Genomic DNA, 22530 nt, shown 5'->3' on the forward strand with positions numbered 1-22530 from the left:
CTTCTGGATCAGAGGATTCTGTCTCAGAGATTGATGCTGATAAATCTTCATATTTATTTAAGATGGAATTTATTCGCTCTTTACTTAAAGAAGTACTAATTGCTTTAGAAATAGAGGATTCTAGTCCTCTTGATACTAATTCTATACGTTTGGATAAGGTTTTTAAAGCTCCTGCGGTTATTCCAGAAGTCTTTCCTGTTCCTAATGCTATTTCTGCAGTAATTGCTAAGGAATGGGATAGATTGGGTAATTCATTTACTCCTTCTAAACGTTTTAAGCAATTATATCCTGTTCCGCCTGACAGATTAGAATTTTGGGACAAAATCCCTAAAGTTGATGGGGCTATTTCTACCCTTGCTAAACGTACTACCATTCCTACATCAGATGGTACCTCGTTTAAGGATCCTTTAGATAGAAAAATTGAATCTTTTCTAAGAAAAGCTTATCTATGTTCAGGTAATCTTCTTAGACCTGCTATATCATTGGCTGATGTTGCTGCAGCTTCAACTTTTTGGTTGGAAACTCTAGCGCAACAAGTAACAAATCGTGATTCTCATGATATTATTATTCTTCTCCAGCATGCTAATAATTTCATCTGTGATGCCATTTTTGATATTATTAGAGTTGATGTTAGATTTATGTCTCTGGCTATCTTAGCCAGAAGAGCTTTATGGCTTAAGACTTGGAATGCTGATATGGCTTCTAAATCAACTCTACTTTCCATTTCTTTCCAGGGAAACAAATTATTTGGTTCTCAGTTGGATTCTATTATTTCAACTGTTACTGGTGGGAAAGGAACTTTTTTACCACAGGATAAAAAGTCTAAAGGTAAAAACAGGGCTAACAATCGTTTTCGTTCCTTTCGTTTCAACAAAGAACAAAAGCCTGATCCTTCGTCCTCAGGAGCAGTTTCAGTTTGGAAACCATCTCCAGTCTGGAATAAATCCAAGCCTGCTAGAAAGGCAAAGCCTGCTTCTAAGTTCACATGAAGGTACGGCCCTCATTCCAGTTCAGCTGGTAGGGGGCAGGTTACGTTTTTTCAAAGAAATTTGGATCAGTTCTGTTCACAATCTTTGGATTCAGAACATTGTTTCAGAAGGGTACAGAATTGGTTTCAAGATGAGACCTCCTGCAAAGAGGTTTTTTTCTTTCCCATGTCCCAGTAAATCCAGTGAAAGCTCAATCAGCATTTCTGAATTGTGTTTCAGATCTAGAGTTGGCTGGAGTAATTATGCCAGTTCCGGAACAGGGGATGGGGTTTTATTCAAATCTCTTCATTGTACCAAAGAAGGAGAATTCCTTCAGACCAGTTCTGGATCTAAAATTATTGAATCGTTATGTAAGGATACCAACGTTCAAGATGGTAACTGTAAGGACTATATTGCCTTTTGTTCAGCAAGGGAATTATATGTCCACAATAGATTTACAGGATGCATATCTGCATATTCCGATTCATCCAGATCATTATCAGTTCCTGAGATTCTCTTTTCTAGACAAGCATTACCAATTTGTGGCTCTACCGTTTGGCCTTGCTACAGCTCCAAGAATCTTCACAAAGATTCTCGGTGCCCTTCTGTCTGTAATCAGAGAACAGGGTATTGTGGTATTTCCTTATTTGGACGATATCTTGGTACTTGCTCCGTCTTTACATTTAGCAGAGTCTCATACGAATCGACTTGTGTTGTTTCTTCAAGATCATGGTTGGAGGATCAATTTACCAAAAAGTTCTTTGATTCCTCAAACAAGGGTAACCTTTCTGGGTTTCCAGATAGATTCAGTGTCCATGACTTTGTCTTTAACAGACAAGAGACGTCTAAAATTGATTACAGCCTGTCGAAACCTTCAGTCTCAATCATTCCCTTCGGTAGCCTTATGCATGGAAATTCTAGGTCTTATGACTGCTGCATCGGACGCGATCCCCTTTGCTCGTTTTCACATGCGACCTCTTCAGCTCTGTATGCTGAACCAATGGTGCAGGGATTACACGAAGATATATCAATTAATATCTTTAAAACCGATTGTTCGGCACTCTCTAACGTGGTGGACAGATCACCATCGTTTAATTCAGGGGGCTTCTTTTGTTCTTCCGACCTGGACTGTAATTTCAACAGATGCAAGTCTCACAGGTTGGGGAGCTGTGTGGGGATCTCTGACGGCACAAGGAGTTTGGGAATCTCAGGAGGTGAGATTACCGATCAATATCTTGGAACTCCGTGCAGTTTTCAGAGCTCTTCAGTTTTGGCCTCTTCTGAAGAGAGAATCGTTCATTTGTTTTCAGACAGACAATGTCACAACTGTGGCATACATCAATCATCAAGGAGGGACTCACAGTCCTCTGGCTATGAAAGAAGTATCTCGAATTTTGGTTTGGGCGGAATCCAGCTCCTGTCTAATCTCTGCGGTTCATATCCCAGGTGTAGACAATTGGGAAGCGGATTATCTCAGTCACCAAACGTTGCATCCGGGCGAATGGTCTCTTCACCCAGAGGTATTTCTTCAGATTGTTCAAATGTGGGGGCTCCCAGAGATAGATCTGATGGCCTCTCATCTAAACAAGAAACTTCCCAGGTATCTGTCCAGATCCCGGGATCCTCAGGCGGAGGCAGTGGATGCATTATCACTTCCTTGGAAGTATCATCCTGCCTATATCTTTCCGCCTCTAGTTCTTCTTCCAAGAGTAATCTCCAAGATTCTGAGGGAATGCTCGTTTGTTCTGCTAATAGCTCCGGCATGGCCTCACAGGTTTTGGTATGCGGATCTTGTCCGGATGGCATCTTGCCAACCATGGACTCTTCCGTTAAGACCAGACCTTCTGTCTCAAGGTCCTTTTTTCCATCCGGATCTGAAATCCTTAAATTTAAAGGTGTGGAGATTGAACGCTTGATTCTTGGTCATAGAGGTTTCTCTGACTCCGTGATTAATACTATGTTACAGGCTCGTAAATCTGTATCTCGAGAGATATATTATAGAGTCTGGAAGACTTATATTTCTTGGTGTCTTTCTCATCATTTTTCTTGGCATTCTTTTAGAATACCGAGAATTTTACAGTTTCTTCAGGATGGTTTAGATAAGGGTTTGTCCGCGAGTTCTTTGAAAGGACAAATCTCCGCTCTTTCTGTTCTTTTTCACAGAAAGATTGCTATTCTTCCTGATATTCATTGTTTTGTACAAGCTTTGGTTCGTATAAAACCTGTCATTAAGTCAATTTCTCCTCCATGGAGTTTGAATTTGGTTTTGGGAGCTCTTCAAGCTCCTCCGTTTGAACCTATGCATTCATTGGACATTAAATTACTTTCTTGGAAAGTTTTGTTCCTTTTGGCCATCTCTTCGGCAAGAAGAGTTTCTGAATTATCTGCTCTTTCGTGTGAGTCTCCTTTTCTGATTTTTCATCAGGATAAGGCGGTGTTGCGAACTTCTTTTGAATTTTTACCTAAAGTTGTGAATTCCAACAACATTAGTAGAGAAATTGTGGTTCCTTCATTATGTCCTAATCCTAAGAATTCTAAGGAGAAATCATTGCATTCTTTGGATGTTGTTAGAGCTTTGAAATATTATGTTGAAGCTACGAAATCTTTCCGTAAGACTTCTAGTCTATTTGTTATCTTTTCCGGTTCTAGGAAAGGCCAGAAAGCTTCTGCCATTTCTTTGGCATCTTGGTTGAAATCTTTAATTCATCTTGCCTATGTTGAGTCGGGTAAAATTCCGCCTCAAAGAATTACAGCTCATTCTACTAGGTCAGTTTCTACTTCCTGGGCGTTTAGGAATGAAGCTTCGGTTGACCAGATCTGCAAAGCAGCAACTTGGTCCTCTTTGCATACTTTTACTAAATTCTACCATTTTGATGTATTTTCTTCTTCTGAAGCAGTTTTTGGTAGAAAAGTTCTTCAGGCAGCGGTTTCAGTTTGAATCTTCTGCTTATGTTTTTTGTTAAACTTTATTTTGGGTGTGGATTATTTTCAGCGGGAATTGGCTGTCTTTATTTTATCCCTCCCTCTCTAGTGACTCTTGTGTGGAAAGATCCACATCTTGGGTAGTCATTATCCCATACGTCACTAGCTCATGGACTCTTGTTAATTACATGAAAGAAAACATAATTTATGTAAGAACTTACCTGATAAATTCATTTCTTTCATATTAACAAGAGTCCATGAGGCCCACCCTTTTTTGTGGTGGTTATGATTTTTTTGTATAAAGCACAATTATTCCAATTCCTTATTTTATATGCTTCGCACTTTTTTTCTTATCACCCCACTTCTTGGCTATTCGTTAAACTGATTTGTGGGTGTGGTGAGGGGTGTATTTATAGGCATTTTAAGGTTTGGGAAACTTTGCCCCTCCTGGTAGGAATGTATATCCCATACGTCACTAGCTCATGGACTCTTGTTAATATGAAAGAAATGAATTTATCAGGTAAGTTCTTACATAAATTATGTTTTTCTGACAGAGGCCAGAAAATCAAAACTTCTAAGCTCTTGTCAAGTACTTCATTCTGTTTTTCTTCCTTCCATAGCGCAGTGCATGGAAGTAATAGGTTTGATGGTCGCGGCAATGGACATAGTTCCTTTTGCGCGAATTCATCTAAGACCATTACAACTGTGCATGCTCAGTCAGTGGAATGGGGATTATACAGACTTGTCTCCGACGATACAAGTAGATCAGAGGACCAGAGATTCACTCCGTTGGTGGCTGACCCTGGACAACCTGTCACAAGGGATGAGCTTCCGCAGACAAGAGTGGGTCATTGTCACGACCGACGCCAGTCTGGTGGGCTGGGGCGCGGTCTGGGAACCCCTGAAAGCTCAGGGTCTTTGGTCTCGGGAAGAATCTCTTCTCCCGATAAATATTCTGGAACTGAGAGCGATATTCAATGCTCTCAAGGCTTGGCCTCAGCTAGCAAAGGCCAAATTCATACGGTTTCAATCAGACAACATGACGACTGTTGCGTATATCAACCATCAGGGGGGAACAAGGAGTTCCCTGGCGATGGAAGAAGTGACCAAAATAATTCAATGGGCGGAGACTCACTCCTGCCACTTGTCTGCAATCCACATCCCAGGAGTGGAAAATTGGGAAGCGGATTTTCTGAGTCGTCAGACATTTCATCCGGGGGAGTGGGAACTCCATCCGGAAATCTTTGCCCAAATAATTCAATTGTGGGGCATTCCAGACATGGATCTGATGGCGTCTCGTCAGAACTTCAAGGTTCCTTGCTACGGGTCCAGATCCAGGGATCCCAAGGCGACTCTAGTGGATGCACTAGTAGCACCTTGGAGCTTCAACCTAGCTTATGTGTTCCCACCGTTTCCTCTCATTCCCAGGCTGGTAGCCAGGATCAAACAGGAGAGGGTATCGGTGATCTTGATAGCTCCTGCGTGGCCACGCAGGACTTGGTATGCAGATCTGGTGAATATGTCATCGGCTCCACCATGGAAGCTACCTTTGAGACAGGACCTTCTTGTTCAAGGTCCGTTCGAACATCCGAATCTGGCCTCACTCCAACTGACTGCTTGGAGATTGAACGCTTGATTTTATCAAAGCGAGGGTTCTCAGATTCTGTCATTGATACTCTTGTTCAGGCCAGAAAGCCTGTAACTAGAAAAATCTACCATAAAATATGGAAAAAATATATCTGTTGGTGTGAATCTAAAGGATTCCCATGGAACAAGATAAAAATTCCTAAGATTCTATCCTTTCTTCAAGAAGGTTTGGAGAAAGGATTATCTGCAAGTTCTTTGAAGGGACAGATTTCTGCTTTATCTGTTTTACTTCACAAAAAGCTGGCGGCTGTGCCAGATGTTCAAGCTTTTGTTCAGGCTCTGGTTAGAATCAAGCCTGTTTACAAACCTTTGACTCCTCCTTGGAGTCTCAATTTAGTTCTTTCAGTTCTTCAGGGGGTTCCGTTTGAACCCCTACATTCCGTTGATATCAAGTTATTATCTTGGAAAGTTTTGTTTTTGGTTGCAATTTCTTCTGCTAGAAGAGTTTCAGAGTTATCTGCTCTGCAGTGTTCTCCTCCTTATCTGGTGTTCCATGCAGATAAGGTGGTTTTGCGTACTAAACCTGGTTTTCTTCCGAAAGTTGTTTCTAACAAAAATATTAACCAGGAGATAGTCGTGCCTTCTTTGTGTCCGAATCCAGTTTCAAAGAAGGAACGTTTGTTGCACAATTTGGATGTAGTTCGTGCTCTAAAATTCTATTTAGAGGCTACAAAGGATTTCAGACAAACATCTTCCTTGTTTGTTGTTTATTCTGGTAAAAGGAGAGGTCAAAAAGCAACTTCTACCTCTCTTTTTGGCTTAAAAGCATCATCAGATTGGCTTATGAGACTGCCGGACGGCAGCCTCCTGTAAGAATCACAGCTCATTCCACTAGGGCCGTGGCTTCCACATGGGCCTTCAAGAACGAGGCTTCTGTTGATCAGATATGTAAGGCAGCGACTTGGTCTTCACTGCACACTTTTACCAAATTTTACAAATTTGATACTTTTGCTTCTTCTGAGGCTATTTTTGGGAGAAAGGTTTTGCAAGCCGTGGTGCCTTCCATCTAGGTGACCTGATTTGCTCCCTCCCATCATCCGTGTCCTAAAGCTTTGGTATTGGTTCCCACAAGTAAGGATGACGCCGTGGACCGGACACACCTATGTTGGAGAAAACAGAATTTATGTTTACCTGATAAATTACTTTCTCCAACGGTGTGTCCGGTCCACGGCCCGCCCTGGTTTTTTAATCAGGTCTGATGATTTATTTTCTCTAACTACAGTCACCACGGTATCATATGATTTCTCCTATGCAAATATTCCTCCTTTACGTCGGTCGAATGACTGGGGAAGGCGGAGCCTAGGAGGGATCATGTGACCAGCTTTGCTGGGCTCTTTGCCATTTCCTGTTGGGGAAGAGAATATCCCACAAGTAAGGATGACGCCGTGGACTGGACACACCGTTGGAGAAAGTAATTTATCAGGTAAACATAAATTCTGTTTTTAGGTTTCCAGATAGATTGAGTGTCCATGACACTTTCCTTAAAGTGACACTGAACCCCATTTTTTTTCTTTCGGAATTCAGATTAAGCATGCAATTTTAAGCAACTTTTATAATTTACTCCTATTATCAAATTTTCTTCATTCTCTTGGTATGTTTATTTGAAAAGCAAGAATGTAAGTTTAGATGCCGTCCCATTTTTGGTGAACAACCTGGGTTGTCCTTGCTGATTGGATAGCACCAATAAACAAGTGCTGTCCATGGGCTGAACCAAAAATGTGCTGGCTCCTTAGCTTAGATGCCTTCATTTTCAAATAAAGATAGCAAGAGAGTGATGAAAAATTAATAGGAGTAAATTAGAAAGTTGTTTAAAATTGCATGCTCTATCTGAATCATGAAAGAAAAAATTTGCGTTCAGTGTCCCTTTAACAGAAAAGAGACATCTAAAATGAGTTTCAGCTTGTCAAAACCTTCAATCCCTATCATTCCCTTCAGTGGCTATGTGCATGGAGGTACTCTGCCTCATAATTGCAGCATCGGACCTGATCCCCTTTACTCGTTTTCATATGAGACCACTCCAACTTTGCATGCTATGCCAATGGTGCAGGGATTATACTCTAATATCACAACTGATATTGATAGATCCCAATACACAACTTTCTCTGACTTAGTGGTTAAACCACCGCTTTATATTTCAAGGGGCTTCCTTTGCACAACCATCCTGGTATGCGATAACCACAGATCTAAGTTTTACAGGTTGGGGAGCTGTCTGGGGGTCACTAACCGCACAGGGAGTCTTGAAATCTTGTGAAACGAGGTTGCCAATCAATGTATTAGACCTCTGTGCTCTCTTCAGGCCTAGCCTCTATTGAAAAAGTAGTCTTATATCCGTTTCCAGACAGACTATATCACAGCAGTAGCTTATGTCAATCACCAAGAAGGAACACACAGTTCCCTAGCCATGACAGAGGTATCCCAGATCCTTTCTTGAGAAGAAACCAACTGCCTAAACCACTGTGTAAACCACTGGGAGGCACGGTACCTTACGCCCATGAGTGGTCTCTACATCAAGATGTATTCAATCAGATTGGACTACTTTGGGGCCTACCGGAAATAGATTTGATGGACTCTTGTTTGAACAAGAAAGTTCCCAGGTATCTTGCAAGAACCAGGGATCATCAGACTTTCTAACAGTGCCCTGGCTTTACAAGTCAGCTTATCTGTTCCCCCTCTGGTCCTACTTCCCAGAGTGATTTCAAAGATAAAAAGGGAACCTTCTTTGTTAATCCTGATAGCCCCAGCATGGCCTCAAAAGGATTTGGTACGTGGATCTAATTCGAATGTCTAGTTTCCCCGCCTTGGTTTCTTTCTCTAAGGCCAGACCTATCTCAAGGTCCCTTCTTCCATCCAGTCTTAAGTCACTAAACTTAGTGGCATGGACATTGAATGTTTAGTTCTCAGAGATTTCTCTGACTCTGTGATTAACACTATGATTCAGGCCTGCAAACCTGTTTCAAGGAAGATCTACCATAAAGTTTGAAAAACCTATATCTCAAGGTGTTCTCATGATTACTCCTGGCATTCTTTTCAAATTCCTAGGATTCATTCGTTTCTTCAAGATGGTTTGGATAAAGATTTGTCTGCCAATACTTTGAATGGACAAATCTCTGCTCTGTTTTGTTTTTCAGAAAGATTGCTAACCTTCCTGATAATCACTGTTTTGTTTAGGCTTTAATTCAAATTAAACCTGTTATTAAACCAATTTCTCCTCCCTGGAGTCTTAATCTGGTATTGAAGATTCTACAGGCTACTTCTTTTGAGCCTACTTTATTGGAAAGTGTTGTTTCTCTTGGCTATCTCTTCTGCTAGAAGAGTCTCTGAATTGTCTGCTCTCTTGTGAGTCTTGCTATCTGATTTTCCATCAAGATAAAGCTGTTTTGTGGACTTCTTTTAAATTTTTACCTTAGGTTGTTAATTCTAATAACATTTATCGGGAAATTATTGTACCTTCTTTGTGTTCTAAGAATGCTACTGAAATACCTTTACACTCTTTGGATGTTGTTAGAGCTTTGAGATACTATCTACAGTATATGGTACTAAGGATTTCATACAGACTTCTAGTCTTTGTTCTTTTTTCCGGTTCTAGAAGAGGTTAGAAAGCCTCTGCATTTCATTAGCATCTTAGTAGAAGCTTTTAATTTACAAAGCTTATATGGAGGCTGGTCAATTAGAGAATTACAGCTCATTCTACAAGATCAGCTGCCACATCTTGGGCTTTCAAGAATGAAGCTTCAATTGATCAAATCTGCAAAGCAGCCACTTAGTCTTCTTTGCATACCTTTAACAAAATTTTACCATTTTGATGTTTTTGCCTCTTCAGAAGCAGTTTTTGGTAGAAAGGTTCTTCAGGCAGCTGTGTGTTTGATTCTAGTGCCAATGATTTTAGTTTTTTTTTGTTTTAAAAAGACTTTGTTAAAATTTGGCTTAAATTTCTTGGCAAAAATAGCAGTTTTTATTTTATCCCTTCCTTTGTTACTTCCACATCTTGGGTATTATATCCCATCAGTAACAGCATGTGAACTCTCGCCACCTTTATGAAAGAAAACCTAATTTATGTACGAACTTACTTGATAAATTCATTGCTTTCATGGTGGCAAGAGTCCATGAGGCCCACCCATTTTTTGGGGTTATATTTTTTGTTTGGTTTGTTTAAAGCACATCTTTTTTCCTGCTCCTCCTTTTTTATGCTGTTTCTCCTTAAATACCTCACCAACTTGGTTATATGTTAAACTGAGGTATGTGTGAGGTGGGAGGGGTATTTATAGGCATTTGAGGTTTGGGAAACTTTGCCTCCTCCTGGTAGGAATTTATATCCCATCCGTAACAGCTTGTGGACTCTCGCCACCATGAAAGAAATTAATTTATCAGGTAAGTTCTTACAAAAATGTTTTTTTTTTCACCTCATGAGAAATTTTTCATAAACCCTCTAATCGGTCGCATGGACTTGTCCTTTGCCTCCCTTTATAGATCTACAATATACTCCTATTTCCATACCTCTGCTGTCATGTTTCAGTACTGGCTTGGCTGTTTGCTGCTTGTTTATTAATGGATGAGTGTCTATTGAATAGTGCTTCCTGCCAGGAATTTTTTTTCAAGGCTGCAGTTTTTGAAGCGTTGGCTGCTCTCTCACTTCCAAACAAGCATTAAAGCATTTCCCTATGGTATTTCTGCCATGGCTTGTCCTCAGGTGTCACAGGGACATATCCTGAAGCCTCCAACTGTGGGATTTAGGTATTGACTACAAGATTTCCTCTACGATACCCAGATCTGCTCTGGCTGGACTCTCTACTGGATACTGCTGCAGCTGCATGCCTGGTAAGCCGGTGAAGGGATGTTTTTGCAGATAAGTATTTTTAATAATAATTAAAATACTTTTAACTGTAGTAGAAGATTTTGCCCGTATCCTTTATTTCATTTCTCTACTTAGATTTGTTTTCTTTTCAATTTCTCCTTTTTTTTCTTTCTTTCTCTGTTAGTAATATGAGTTAATATATAGCAGGAGGGCAACACCCAATTGAGTTAACACAATCCTAGATTCTCATTTGGTTTTCTTCACTTTAATATACACAGTGCCAGTTATATTTGCATTATTAAGTGCTTTACCTTAGCAGACACACAGCCCAGAGGCTATTTGTATGTATTAAATCATAGGGACAACATAGTCAGCGTCCCTAGTCTTGTTTTTCCTCTTGAAAGGTTCCTGCATACTTTATTCTGTTTTTAAAACATTACAGGCAATACTGATTGGATTTATTAATGCTGGAAGCTCGGTGGAAACGTTTTTAGCACCTTTCTGTAATAAGTATTTGGCCCTTTAAGATATCTGAAGGGGGTTTTGTGCATTTAACTGTTTAGTTGTGCACACTCTAGTCTTGTTAGGGATGTGCTTTTTGGTGTTTTTAATGCTTATTTTACTCAGTACAGAAATGTGTTTTGCTATTTTTACTTTTGCTCTCACCCCGACCATTAGGCCCAGCCCCCACAACTTCCCAGGTTTTTTTTCAAACTCCCTAAGGCCTATTCCAGTATAGAGAAGCAGTGCAGTGTTCTGGGTCTGTAATTTATTCAGTTTGATGCATTAAATTATAATTTAGTTGCTAAAAAGGGGTAAATACTTGTACAGAGTGCTGCCAGCGGGGTTTATTTAGCATTTGCTTTCATACAGGTGGTCAAGAGTCATCGACCTGTTATATATGGGATATACATTCCCACCAGGAGGAGGCAAAATTTTCCAAATCCCAAACGCCTATAAAAAACCCTCACACATACCTTAGTTTTTACTCCGTTGGAGTTGGTTGAAGCATGATGATGTGCTTGTTTTCTTCAGTGAAAGGTTATTCAGTGCATTTTGAAGCCTGATTCCCCTCAGAGTACAGTGCTTGTCAGAGGGAGATATTTGGCTCATGATACAATGGTTTTGCTTCATGGGAAATTCTTCATGGGCTCTCTGTAAATTCGGTCACAGTGACTCGTCTTCTGCCTCCCTTTACAGATAGACATTATACTCCTATTTCCATTACCTCAGCTGATATGTTTCAGTACTGGTTTGGCTCTCTGCTACTTGATTGATAGTAAACGAGTGTCTATGGGTAAGTATGTCCAGAAGCTTAAATACGCTTGTCGTGTTAGCGCACCTCAGTATAATCATAGTTTCTTAGATACAGGTTAGTTGATCCGTCGGATTAGCACATGTCAGCGCATTATCATACGCATGTCAGATTAGCACGTCTCTCAGATGTGCGCACATTGAATGAAGGATCTGTTTTCTCCCTGGTGCTTCCGGTTGCTGAGGCTTCGCTCAGTGTTTTCCTTTGTGGAGTTGTTGCCAGACTTTTTGGCTTTAGGGCTGGTTCGGGGTTGCCCAGTTCCTGGGAACTTGGGCTACGTCCTTTTACTTGGACTAATTGACCTGGTCATGGTTGACCATGTTGTCTGAGTGCTGATGCTTATTGGGCTTGACTTACGTCTTTATGGTCGGTTTCCCTTGGTCAGCTTGTTGTGGTAACCTTATGGATCACTGCTCTGCAGGCGAATGGGTTGCAGTGTCTTTGCTGCAGCTATTGCACATTGGATGTGTGTTAGCAAGCTAATTCCTTAGGGGGATTCCTTCCAAGTTCATCTGAGTTGGAGATTGATCTCTCCTTTAGCCTGTGGCTTTGTGTCTTGTGGGCAGGTGCTCTGCTTTTTTGGTCCCATCCCTTTTCTTAGGGTGGGGGGCTTATTCTCCTTATGGAGGTGTGGTCCCTTTTCTTAGGGATTCTCTTGGATTCAGGAGGTTGCAATTGAGAATTAACCTTTCAGAGAGGGTGTTTTTCTCTGGGTTGTTACGTTCCATCTGGAGTCTTGCTGGCTACGTGTCGAGACTATGGTGGGCCTTTTTTTAGATTCCTTTGGGTCTACGGCCTTGTCGTCTGTTTCTAAGGAGTCAGTTTGGCACCCGTGCTCTGTTGGGATGGCTGTGGCCTTTCTTCCGCTCTTTTTTGAGCTGGTGTTGGGGTTCTTCTGTTTCCTTGTTTTCAAGACCTACCGATGCTTCTACTGGTCCGGTTGGGAGTGGGTTCTGAGATGCGCTGTCTTCTTCGGGATCTAGGTTGGCATTGTAGCTAACCCTCTTGGTTAACAAGCTGAGGGTCCCAGGTTAGCATTCACCTTCGGGTTCTGGGTGTAACCTCTCTCTCTCTTGGGGGTGCAGTGGGTCTCCTTTTGGAGCCCTGTGTGTAGGTCTACTGGCTCGATTGTGCACTCTGTCTGGGAGTTCTCCTTTTGCAATCTGTTCTCTTGCTGGCTATTTTTTACTTCTCAGCAAGTATTCTTCTGGGTCATTCTAATGATGGCTGCGTGTTCTTGACTCAGGTTTTTTTTGTCTGTTACACTTTCTTTTTTTGCCTGAATACGATAGTATTCTTAGTTCTGACAAGGTGAAGACTCAGTCTTCAGTTGTCTTTCGGGGCTTTTGCACGATGTTGAGAGAACGTTTTCTCTGTTCGAGGCCCGGCCCTAAACCTCTGGTTTCTGCTTGGTCTGGGCATAGCCTCCCCTTGTCTGTCAGGACCCATTTGAGTCTTTGTGAGCTGGGCTCGCAATTGGGGGTTTTCCTTTTATGGCTTTTGTGGTGACCTTTTGGTTCCCCTTCAGTTCTTCCTTACATTATCCCTTGGGGGGTTTAGGTTGGTGTTCCCCTCATTAGTGAGTGGTGAGGGACCGCCTGTTGGGCGACGGTGTCTCCTAGAGGACTGTTCAGTTGAGTCCAATTTTGCGGCCTCTAGCTGGGATTCTGGACTATCTGCTGGTCAGTGCCCTTAGGGTTTTCTCAGCTTCGGACGAAGCGGGGTTTTTGTTGGGTAGTGGTTTCTGGCTTGGTGCCCTCAGAATGGGCCGCCTATGTACCCTCCCGTTTTGGCATTCAGTGTCCTCTTTAGCTTGGGTATTGTTTTCCCAAAATTAATGAATGCAGCTGTGGACTCTTTTCAATTAGGAAGAAAAACATAAATTATGCTTACCTGATAATTTCCTTTTCTTCCGTTGGAAAGAATCCACAGCTCCCCACCCTTTTTCTAGGGGGTGCGTCTCTTTATTCTTCGGGCACATTTTTTTACCCTGCTATTTCTTCTACTGTTCCTTGGCAGAATGACTGGGGGATGAGGGAAGTGGGAGGAGTATTTAAGCATTTGGCTGGGGTGTGTCTGCCTCCTCTTGGTGGCCAGGTTCTTATTTTCCAAAAGTAATGAATGCAGCTGTGGAATGCAAGTAAGCATAATTTGTTTTTGCTCAACCTACCTGGTCTGTGATCACCACAGATGTGAATCTTTCAGGTTGGGGAGCTGTCTGGTTGCCAATCAATATTTTGGCACTCTGTGCATTGTTCACGGCTCTTCAGGCTTGAGCTCTATTGAAAAAGGAGCCTTATCTCTGTTTTCAGACAAATAATCTTACAGCAGTAGCTTATGTCAATTTTCAAGGGGGAACTCTGTTCCCTGGCTATGATAGAAGGGTCCAAAATTCTCTCTTGGGTGGAAGCAAATTCTTGCCTGATTACTGTGATTCACATCCCAGGAATGGACAACTTAAAGGCAAACTTTCTCAGTCTTCAATCTCTACATCTTGGAGAGTGGTTATAGAGTTTTCTCAGATTCTGTGATAAACACTGATTCAAGCTCATAAACCTGTTTCTAGGAAAATGTATCACTAAATTTGGAAAACTTGTATTTCTTGGTGTCTGGAACATAATTGGTTTCTTCAGCTTTTGCAGGATTGCTAATCTTCCTTATATTCATTGTTTTATTCAGGCTTTTAGTTGGATTAACCCAGTTATTAGGCCTATTTCTCCTCCTTGGAATCTTAACATATTGTTAAGGGTTTTGCAGGTTCATCCTTTTGAACCTACGCATAAATTGGGCATTAAACTGCTTTCCTGGATAGTATTTTCTTTTGGCCATCTCTTCTGCTAGAAGAGTTTCTGAATTGTCTGCTCTCTCTTGCGAGTCTCCTTATTTGATATTTCATCAGGACAAAGCTGTTTTGTTAACTACCTTTACATTCTTGCCTAAAGTAGTTTTCTCACACTACATTAGTAGTGAGATTGTTGTTCCCTCCTTGTGTCCTGATCCGAAAAATGCTTCCTAAAAATCTTTGCCTCTTTTTTGGATGTTTTTAAAGCATTGAAGTATTATGTTGATGCTTCTACAGATTTCAGACACACTTCGTCTGTTCTTTTTTCTGACCCCAGGAAAGGCCAGAAGTCCTCTATTTCTTTAGCCTCTTGGTTAAAATATTTTGATTCACAGAGCTTATTCGGAGGCAGGTCAGCCTCCGCCACAGAGAATTACAGCTCATTCTACTAGATCAGTTGCCACATATTGGGCTTTCAAGAATGAGGCTTTAGTTGATCAAATTTGCAAAGTGGCCACTTGGTCTTCTCCGCATACCTTTACCAAATTTTTCCATTTTAATGTTTTTGCTTATTCAGAAGTAACCTTTCGTAGATATGTCCTTCAGGCAGTTGTGTCAGTTTGATAATTGTACCTATATTTTGAGTTTGTTGTAAGAGACATATTTTCTTTTGGATTGTGTTTTTTCGATCCCTCCCTTTGTTACTCGTGGACTTCCACAGCTTGGGTATTAGATCCCATATGTAACAGGTCATGGATTCTTGCCACCTGTTTGAAAGAAAACATAATTTATATCTTACCTGATAAATTTATTTATTTCATGGTTGTGAGAGTCTATGAGCCCCCACCTGTTCGGGGTTGTTTTGTTTTAAGCACATCATTTATTTTTCCTGCTCCCAAATGTTTGCTCTTACTCCTTACACTTTGCCATTTGGCTATATGGTAAACTGAGGTATTTGTGAGATGGGAGGGGTTTTATAGGATTTTGGGGTTTGGGAAACTTTGCCTCCTCCTGGTAGGAATGTATATCCCATATTTAACAGGTCGTGGACTCTCGCCACCATGAAAAAATTATTTATTCGGTAAAATATAAATTCTTTTTTTAGTCTGCATTCTGGTGTTTTTAGTGTATAAACACTAAGCTTAAAGAGTGTCAGAGGATTTGTGTGGTTTTATGTAGAGAGCTCTCTACTTTGTTTTTTCATTATCTGTGTATATCTTGTCATTGTATAATTTTTTTACACTGTATTATGGAACAGAAACTGTCCCCATTGTTGTTTGTTCTGTTCCAGTACCGGGTTATTCAACTTTTCAAAGCTGTCTACATAAAATTTTGCATGCAATCGGCCATAATCTTCGACTTTCTATAAGGAATTTTTTTCTGTGTATGACTCAGGGGGCTTCAATTTTTTATTTCCCCTGAATATTTATCCAGTGTGAGTAGGGCTCTTAATAGACCATAAAGACGACACAGGTTCAAGTCCAGCACAGACGTTCTGCACAGCAACCAAAGAAAATATACATAGAAAATAATTACCCATATATAGAAAAACAATAAGGGCTCTTATGCTATTATTATACTTTATTTATGAAGCGCCAACATATTCCGCAGCGCTGTCCAAGGATACAATTCTTTTAAATAAAACAATGATATAAAACTTGTAAGAGACGGGACAACATTTGACGAACACATACAGGAGGAATTGAGGGCCCTATTCCTGTGGGAACTTAAAATATGGAAGGGTAGGAGGTTGAGAAACAGGAGGTGAGGACTGCAAGAGTGAGAAACAAGTTAATACAGAGTTAGATGAGGAGAATATTAGGTTGGTGGAAATCATTTATTACTGAGTTGGGTGGTAGGCTTCTTTGAACGAAAAACTCAGGGAGCATTTAAAAAGAAGAAAGATTAGGGAAAAGCCTTATGGCACGAGGGTCTTTTTGTTTTTAGGAGCCTTTGGTGACTTTAAATATTTTGAAACCCTCTTACCTTACAGTAAGGGATAATTATGTACCTTTGGTAAGGATTTCAGAATATTTCGAGTCACCAAAGGTTCCTAAAAAAGAAAAACATATGAGCCCTTATTGTATTTCTATGTATGGGTACTTATTTCCGATGTATATACATTTTTATGGGTTAGTATAAGACCTTGAATTTATGTGGAATGATTTACACTGTAGGACCAACATACTTCTATGAAACTAATAAGGTTTATATGTATAGAGAATTTAACCTAATGCTGTTTGATCTGTAAAAATAGGTTGCATATAGATATTCTCTACTTGAACAACCTTAAAATAGCGATTTATGTATAAATAGCATTTGCTCTCATTTGATTGTATATTGCGATCGTTGTATTGAAGTGTAAACTCATTTTTTTGTCGTTGCACTGTGATCCCTGCTAAAACAAATTGTGATTTCTGCTAAAACAAATTGGCTGAAATTGGGCATTACTATGTATGAATGGTGTTTTTTTTTATTTTCCGATTGTACACTGTGACTTTGCTATGGGACTGTAGACTGCTTTGTTCTTTGTTAATATATTGGGATTTAAGTAAATACAAATCTGCTGACATTTTAGCTGATAAATCAGTCAACTAAAATTTGTCACTATGTCACATAATATGTAATTTTTTGATCTCTGCTTTTGGTTACATTGTATTAACTGTTTGATATATCTATATAGTATCTCTCACTTTGCTATTTTGAACTGGCTGTCTGGCACTTTATCGCAACCAGCTGAAAATATGATTGGTTTAAGTTGTTATCCATTATTTCTTTACAACGGACTGGTTGCGGTGGGTGTCACTCAGCTTTTTTTCTGACATTCAGATAGGCTGGCCTATGGAATGCATCAATTGGCCGCTAGATATGTCAATTAAATCTGGTATAAACACAATTGTTTTCAATAGGTTTTATATTACCTGCCGTAGCCAATGATCCATGTGACTCGACTCTCAGATGCTAGGCCAGCCTATATCAGTGAGAATGATTATGAATTAAGGTATATGTATATTTTATACTCCCACTCTACTTTGTATTGATGTACAGTATATAAAGGCAAGAGGTTACTGTTTATGAATCTTTATTGTTAATTTGTTTTGATAATCTTGAAGTTATGGCAGCGACTTTATGATGTTGCTAAGAGACCAAAGTAAACAACATAATTGAGGGCTAACTAAAAAGCCTGTTAAAAAAGAGAGTAATCGGCAGCATAATCAATACCACCTGATGAAGAGATTTCCTTGAAACGCTTAGTGGTTTGTAGAGGATACACTGGCCGGTGATTCTGTGTCCTGAATTAGTCTGCTGATCCTAATGAAGAGATTATTTTTGCCACAACTTCTATTCAGTGCAAAATATTGTTTGTACTTTGCTTGTTATCTGTACTGTATTTAATATAAAATTGTGTTACAGTATAAAAAATAAAATATATCACATTTTAAATTATTTTTAAGCAAAAAGTTTTTTCCTGTTTATATGTTTTTATGATAGCTGTTTTTTTACTGGCTAGCAATTTATTTTATATTTTGCTATATACTGTATATATTTTGCTATATATATATTTATTTTTTTCTAACTTCCCTAAAGTACTTTAAAACGGAAAAGATCTTCTCTATATTTAATTCACTTATAAAAAAAAAAACTCCACAAGAACATAGACGATTTAGTCTTACAACCTGATTACAAGTGGACGTTCTTCTATATTACTCCATTGTTTTACAGAAAGATTACTAATCTTCCTGATCATTTTTTGTTCAGGCTCTGGTTCATATTAATCTGTTATCAAGCCTATTTTTCCTCCATAGAATCCTATTCTTTTGAACCTATGCATAGACTGGACATTTAACTTCTTTCTTGGAAAGTGTTATTTCTTTTGTTTGTTTGTTTTTCTGCTTAGAAGAGCTTCTGATTTATTTTTTATTTCTTTTGTGATCCTCCTTATCTGATGGTTCATCCAGATAAGGCTTTTTTTTCTAACTTCATTTGATTTTTTGCCTAAGGTGGTTTCTTCACACAAATTTAGCTGAGAGATTGTTGCTCCTGCTTTGTGTCCTAATTCTAGGGGGCCTATCTATCAAGCTCCGTATGGAGCTTGATGCCCCGTGAGTCTAAAGACCGCTGCTCCATAACCCTGTCCGCCTGCTCTGAGCGAATCTGCAGGAGGCAGCGTTGCACCAGCAGCTCACAAGCGTATTGCTCTCCGCATTCAGTGAGGTCTGTCGGACCTAATCTGCACTGTTGGGTCAGGTCTCTAGGAATGCTTCTGAGAGATTTTTGCATTACTTGGATTTTGTTTGGGCATTTGAATATTTCATTGATGCTACTAAGGATTTTAGATAAACTTTTAGTTTGTTCCTCTTTCTGATCCTAGGAAGAGTCAGAAGACTTCTGTAGTTACTTGAGCCTTTTGGTTAAAACTTTTGTTTTCCAAAGTTTTTGGAGGGAGGTCTGCCTCCTCTGCAGCGGATATCTACTCACTCTACTAGGTCAGTTGCAACTTCTTGGGCTTTCAAGAATAAGGCTTCAGTTGGTCAAATTTGGAATGCAGCTATTTGGTGTGTTTTTTTCTTACTTTTTCTAAATGCTAAATTTTTATGATTTTGCTTCTTCTGAAGCAGCCTTTGGGGAAATAAGGTTCTTCAGGCAGTTGTCCCAGTTGGATTGCTGTGCCTGTTTTTAAGTGCATTATTTAAAAAAATAAAAAAAATGGAATACTTTGAGATTGTGAATTTATTTTCTCAGTGAAAAAGATGTTTTTCAATCCCTCCCTTTATTTCTTGTAGACTCCTCAGCTTGGGTATTGCCATGAGTAATGGATCGTGGACCACATGTATGAAGTAAATTATCATTTATGCTTACCTGATAAATTCAATTCTTCTTTTTTTCTTTTTTTTTTTTTTTTTAACTACACCTTGTTCCTTTCTTAGCTCACTTGCTTGGCTATATGTTAGACTGAGGTATGTGTGAAGTGGGAGGGGTTTTATAGAGCTCTTGGGGTTTGGGAATCTTTGCCTCTTCCTAGTGGTAGAGAAGAGTAATTCCCATGAGCAATGGATCGTTGACTGACCACCATGAAAGAAATTAATTTAACAGGTAAGCATAAATTGTTTTTCCTTCTCAACTATATGTTGCAATATTTCAAGTGTTTTTAACAGTGTGTGTGGCTGGTATGACTATTTAATAAAAAATTATGTGAATGAGGATATTATAGTGTTTTTATGACCACTATATTTTGTTAAAAGGCAATAATTATATCATTGTTACAGATTTCAGCACTTTTTGTTGTGTTCCTATCTTACAACTGCCTAGTAGTTGTCTTTTTCGCGCTTACACCCTACCAAGGAGGCTCTTAAAAAAAAGATTTGCTTCCCCCAATACATTTTTATGAAATAATTTTGAATCTATCTGTAGATCCTGCATGCAAATGCCGAGGCTTTATCTTGTTCCTTGTGACCAAATACTGTTGGATTTTTAAGTATGTCTAACATCTCATTGTGAGATAAAAACATTGTACATCTCAATGTTGCCATGTGTTGCGATAAAATAATGGTTGGTTTTATTAAAAAAAAATTGGTTGGACTCTACTTGAAACTCCGCTTTTACTTTGTAATATAAAATGTTTAATTATATAGTCTCATGACTTTTACAGAGCTCACACATGATTACTTTTAGCAGAATACCAAACAGCAACACCTTTAATGAGGGCAGTTCCTCCGAGACGTGTAGCTTCTAATATCACCACATTGAAGCAGGCATCAACACAAGTTCCCAGAGTGACTTCACAAAGTCAAAGAGTAGGTAAGTCAAAAAGAAAATGGCCCATGCTACTATATGAAAATGTAGTACATGTAGAAAATCCTTTATCCAAATTGCTTGGGACTTTAAAAGTTGTGGCTTTTGGAATATTTGTATCTGTACAATGGGACAGTTTGGAACCAACAATATCATGTCATTTAGGCAATATTTACATTGTCATAATAAGCTTAAACATGCAAACTAAAGGTAGTTTTGATATTTTTTTAATATTTTTGTATACGTAGTACCCTCAGAAAGATAATACAGTACTGTAACCATAAAGGAAATAGTTGTCATTTTAAATAAATTGATTATTTGCATTTTAGAAAAAATCACAAAAAAACAAACCTAAGACACAGGCAGAGAATATTGTGATTTACAGGCAGGATAACATAGGAAAAAAAAACAAAATTATCAAAAATTGCTAAGATATGGTGAGTCCACGAAATCATCAATTACTAGTGGGAATATCACTCCTGGCCAGGAGCAGGCAAAGAGCACTACAGCAAAGCTGCTATATATGTCACTTCCCTTACCCATAATCCTGAGTCATTCTCTTTGCCTGCGGTGCAGGTGGAGGTGAAGTTTGGGTGTCTGATCTACAATCAAGATTTTTTTATTTTAAAAGCAGAGTAGGTTTGCTCTGATCTTTCTAAAGGGTCTAGCCTTAGCCCATGTCAGTCTCTTCAGTAGGGCAGTGGTGGCTTTTGAGCAATTGGGATACAAGATAGAATTCAAGACGTTTTCTCCCAGAGGCAGGTTTCTTCTCTCAAGATTATCTGTAGGGCCAGATAAAAAGAGAGACGTTCTTAAATTGTATCAAGGATCTTTTTTCTATTATTCCTTTAGTTCAAGAGGGTCAGTTTATGACAACCATAGACTTAAAGAATGCATACCTTCATGTTCCCATTCACCGGGATCATCACAAGTTTCTAAGGTTTGCTTTCTTAGACAATCATTTTCAGTTTGTGGCTCTTCCATTTGGTCTTGCCACAGCTCCCAGAATTTTCTCAAAGGGCTCCCACGGTTGGATGGTGAATCTTGGAGAGTTCTCTGATTCCAGCCACAAGAGTATATTTGCCGCCTCCTGGTGGCCAGGAGATGTATTCCCATATGTAAGAATAAGATTTTGTGGACTCTCACTACCATCAAAGAACTGACTTTCCAATTTACTTATCAAATTTGCTTTGCTTCTCATTGTATTCTTTGTTGGAAGCTAAACCTAGGCAGGCTCAATATTATTTCTTTACTAAGACATGGAGAGTCCACAACGTCTTTCCAATTACTAGTGGGATATTCACTCCTGGCCGGCGGTTTAAGGCAAAGAGCACCACAGCAAGCTATTAAGTGTCACTTCCCTTACCCATAACCCCCAGTCATTCTCTTTGCGTCTGTCAATGGAGGAGGTGAAGTTCGGTGTCTGAAGAATGTATTCCTTTTTCGAGTACTTTTCCCTGCAAGCAAGGTTTTGGGTTTAGCTGTGTCCGCGTCAATCTCTTGAGTAATAGAAGTGTGGCTTTTAAGCAGTTAGAAAGTTGTGAGGTAGTCATTGCTTGGTTTTCTAACATGTCTGCTGCCCTTAGTATAGAAAGCCAGATTTGGTTACTCTGTTCTTTTTCTGCCGGTCTCTGATAGGAGTAAGTGTCCTGTTACGCCTTGTGAGCTGTCTTCGTGCCGGACAGCTGGATTTGCAGGTAAGTTCTTTTGTCTTCTAGGTATTGGACACTTGCTCTTGAGAATATTTTCCTGCAGTTATTATTCCTTCCTTTAGGAAGGATTCATTTGGGTAGGCTGCAGGCACTTTGTGTGGAGACTAAGGGGTTAACTTTCCATGCGGTTATGGGATGTTTTCTCTGAGGGTTTCTATATATACGTTTCCGTTTATTGGGACTTTTATTTATTAGGAAATGTGATTGTTGGGCTCTACTTTGTTGTATAAAGTTTTTACTAGGCAGTTGCTGCTATAAATGCGCGCTTTTAGTTATTGCTGTGCAGTTTCTTTTTCTGCTGGTCATGTGACCCCTCCCTCACCGACTGAGTTCCTGAGCGGAGTGGCGTTATTTTGGACAGCTTCTTGGTGTCGGATAGTTTTTTCAATCGTTGTACAGCTGCTTGCCTAACTATTTGGGAATTGAAGGCTTAGGTAGGGCACCTCAGTCTGCTTTAGGTATAGAGGCACCTTTTTATTTGTTTTGAATATTGCTCTGAGGAGATTAAGTTTTTTTTTTCTATTAAAGTGACTGTCATTTTCATATATGAGTCATTACTTTAATTATTGGGAATTATTTTACCTATGGACATGGAACAG

The 22530-nt window shown here is 39.6% G+C and overlaps 1 protein-coding gene across 1 annotated transcript in view; it reads left to right on the forward strand.

Annotated features, from left to right (window-relative positions):
* PABPC1L (poly(A) binding protein cytoplasmic 1 like) overlaps nucleotides 1-22530 on the forward strand; it is a 756219-nt gene that overhangs the window by 596088 nt on the left and 137601 nt on the right. Inside the window, exon 10 of the mRNA XM_053716712.1 lies at nucleotides 20103-20225. Coding sequence (XP_053572687.1) covers nucleotides 20103-20225 — 123 coding nt within the window. The remainder of the gene's footprint in view (nucleotides 1-20102; nucleotides 20226-22530) is intronic.

Source organism: Bombina bombina, chromosome 1, assembly GCF_027579735.1.
Source record: "Bombina bombina isolate aBomBom1 chromosome 1, aBomBom1.pri, whole genome shotgun sequence".
In the NCBI taxonomy this organism is placed as follows: Eukaryota; Metazoa; Chordata; class Amphibia; order Anura; family Bombinatoridae; genus Bombina; species Bombina bombina.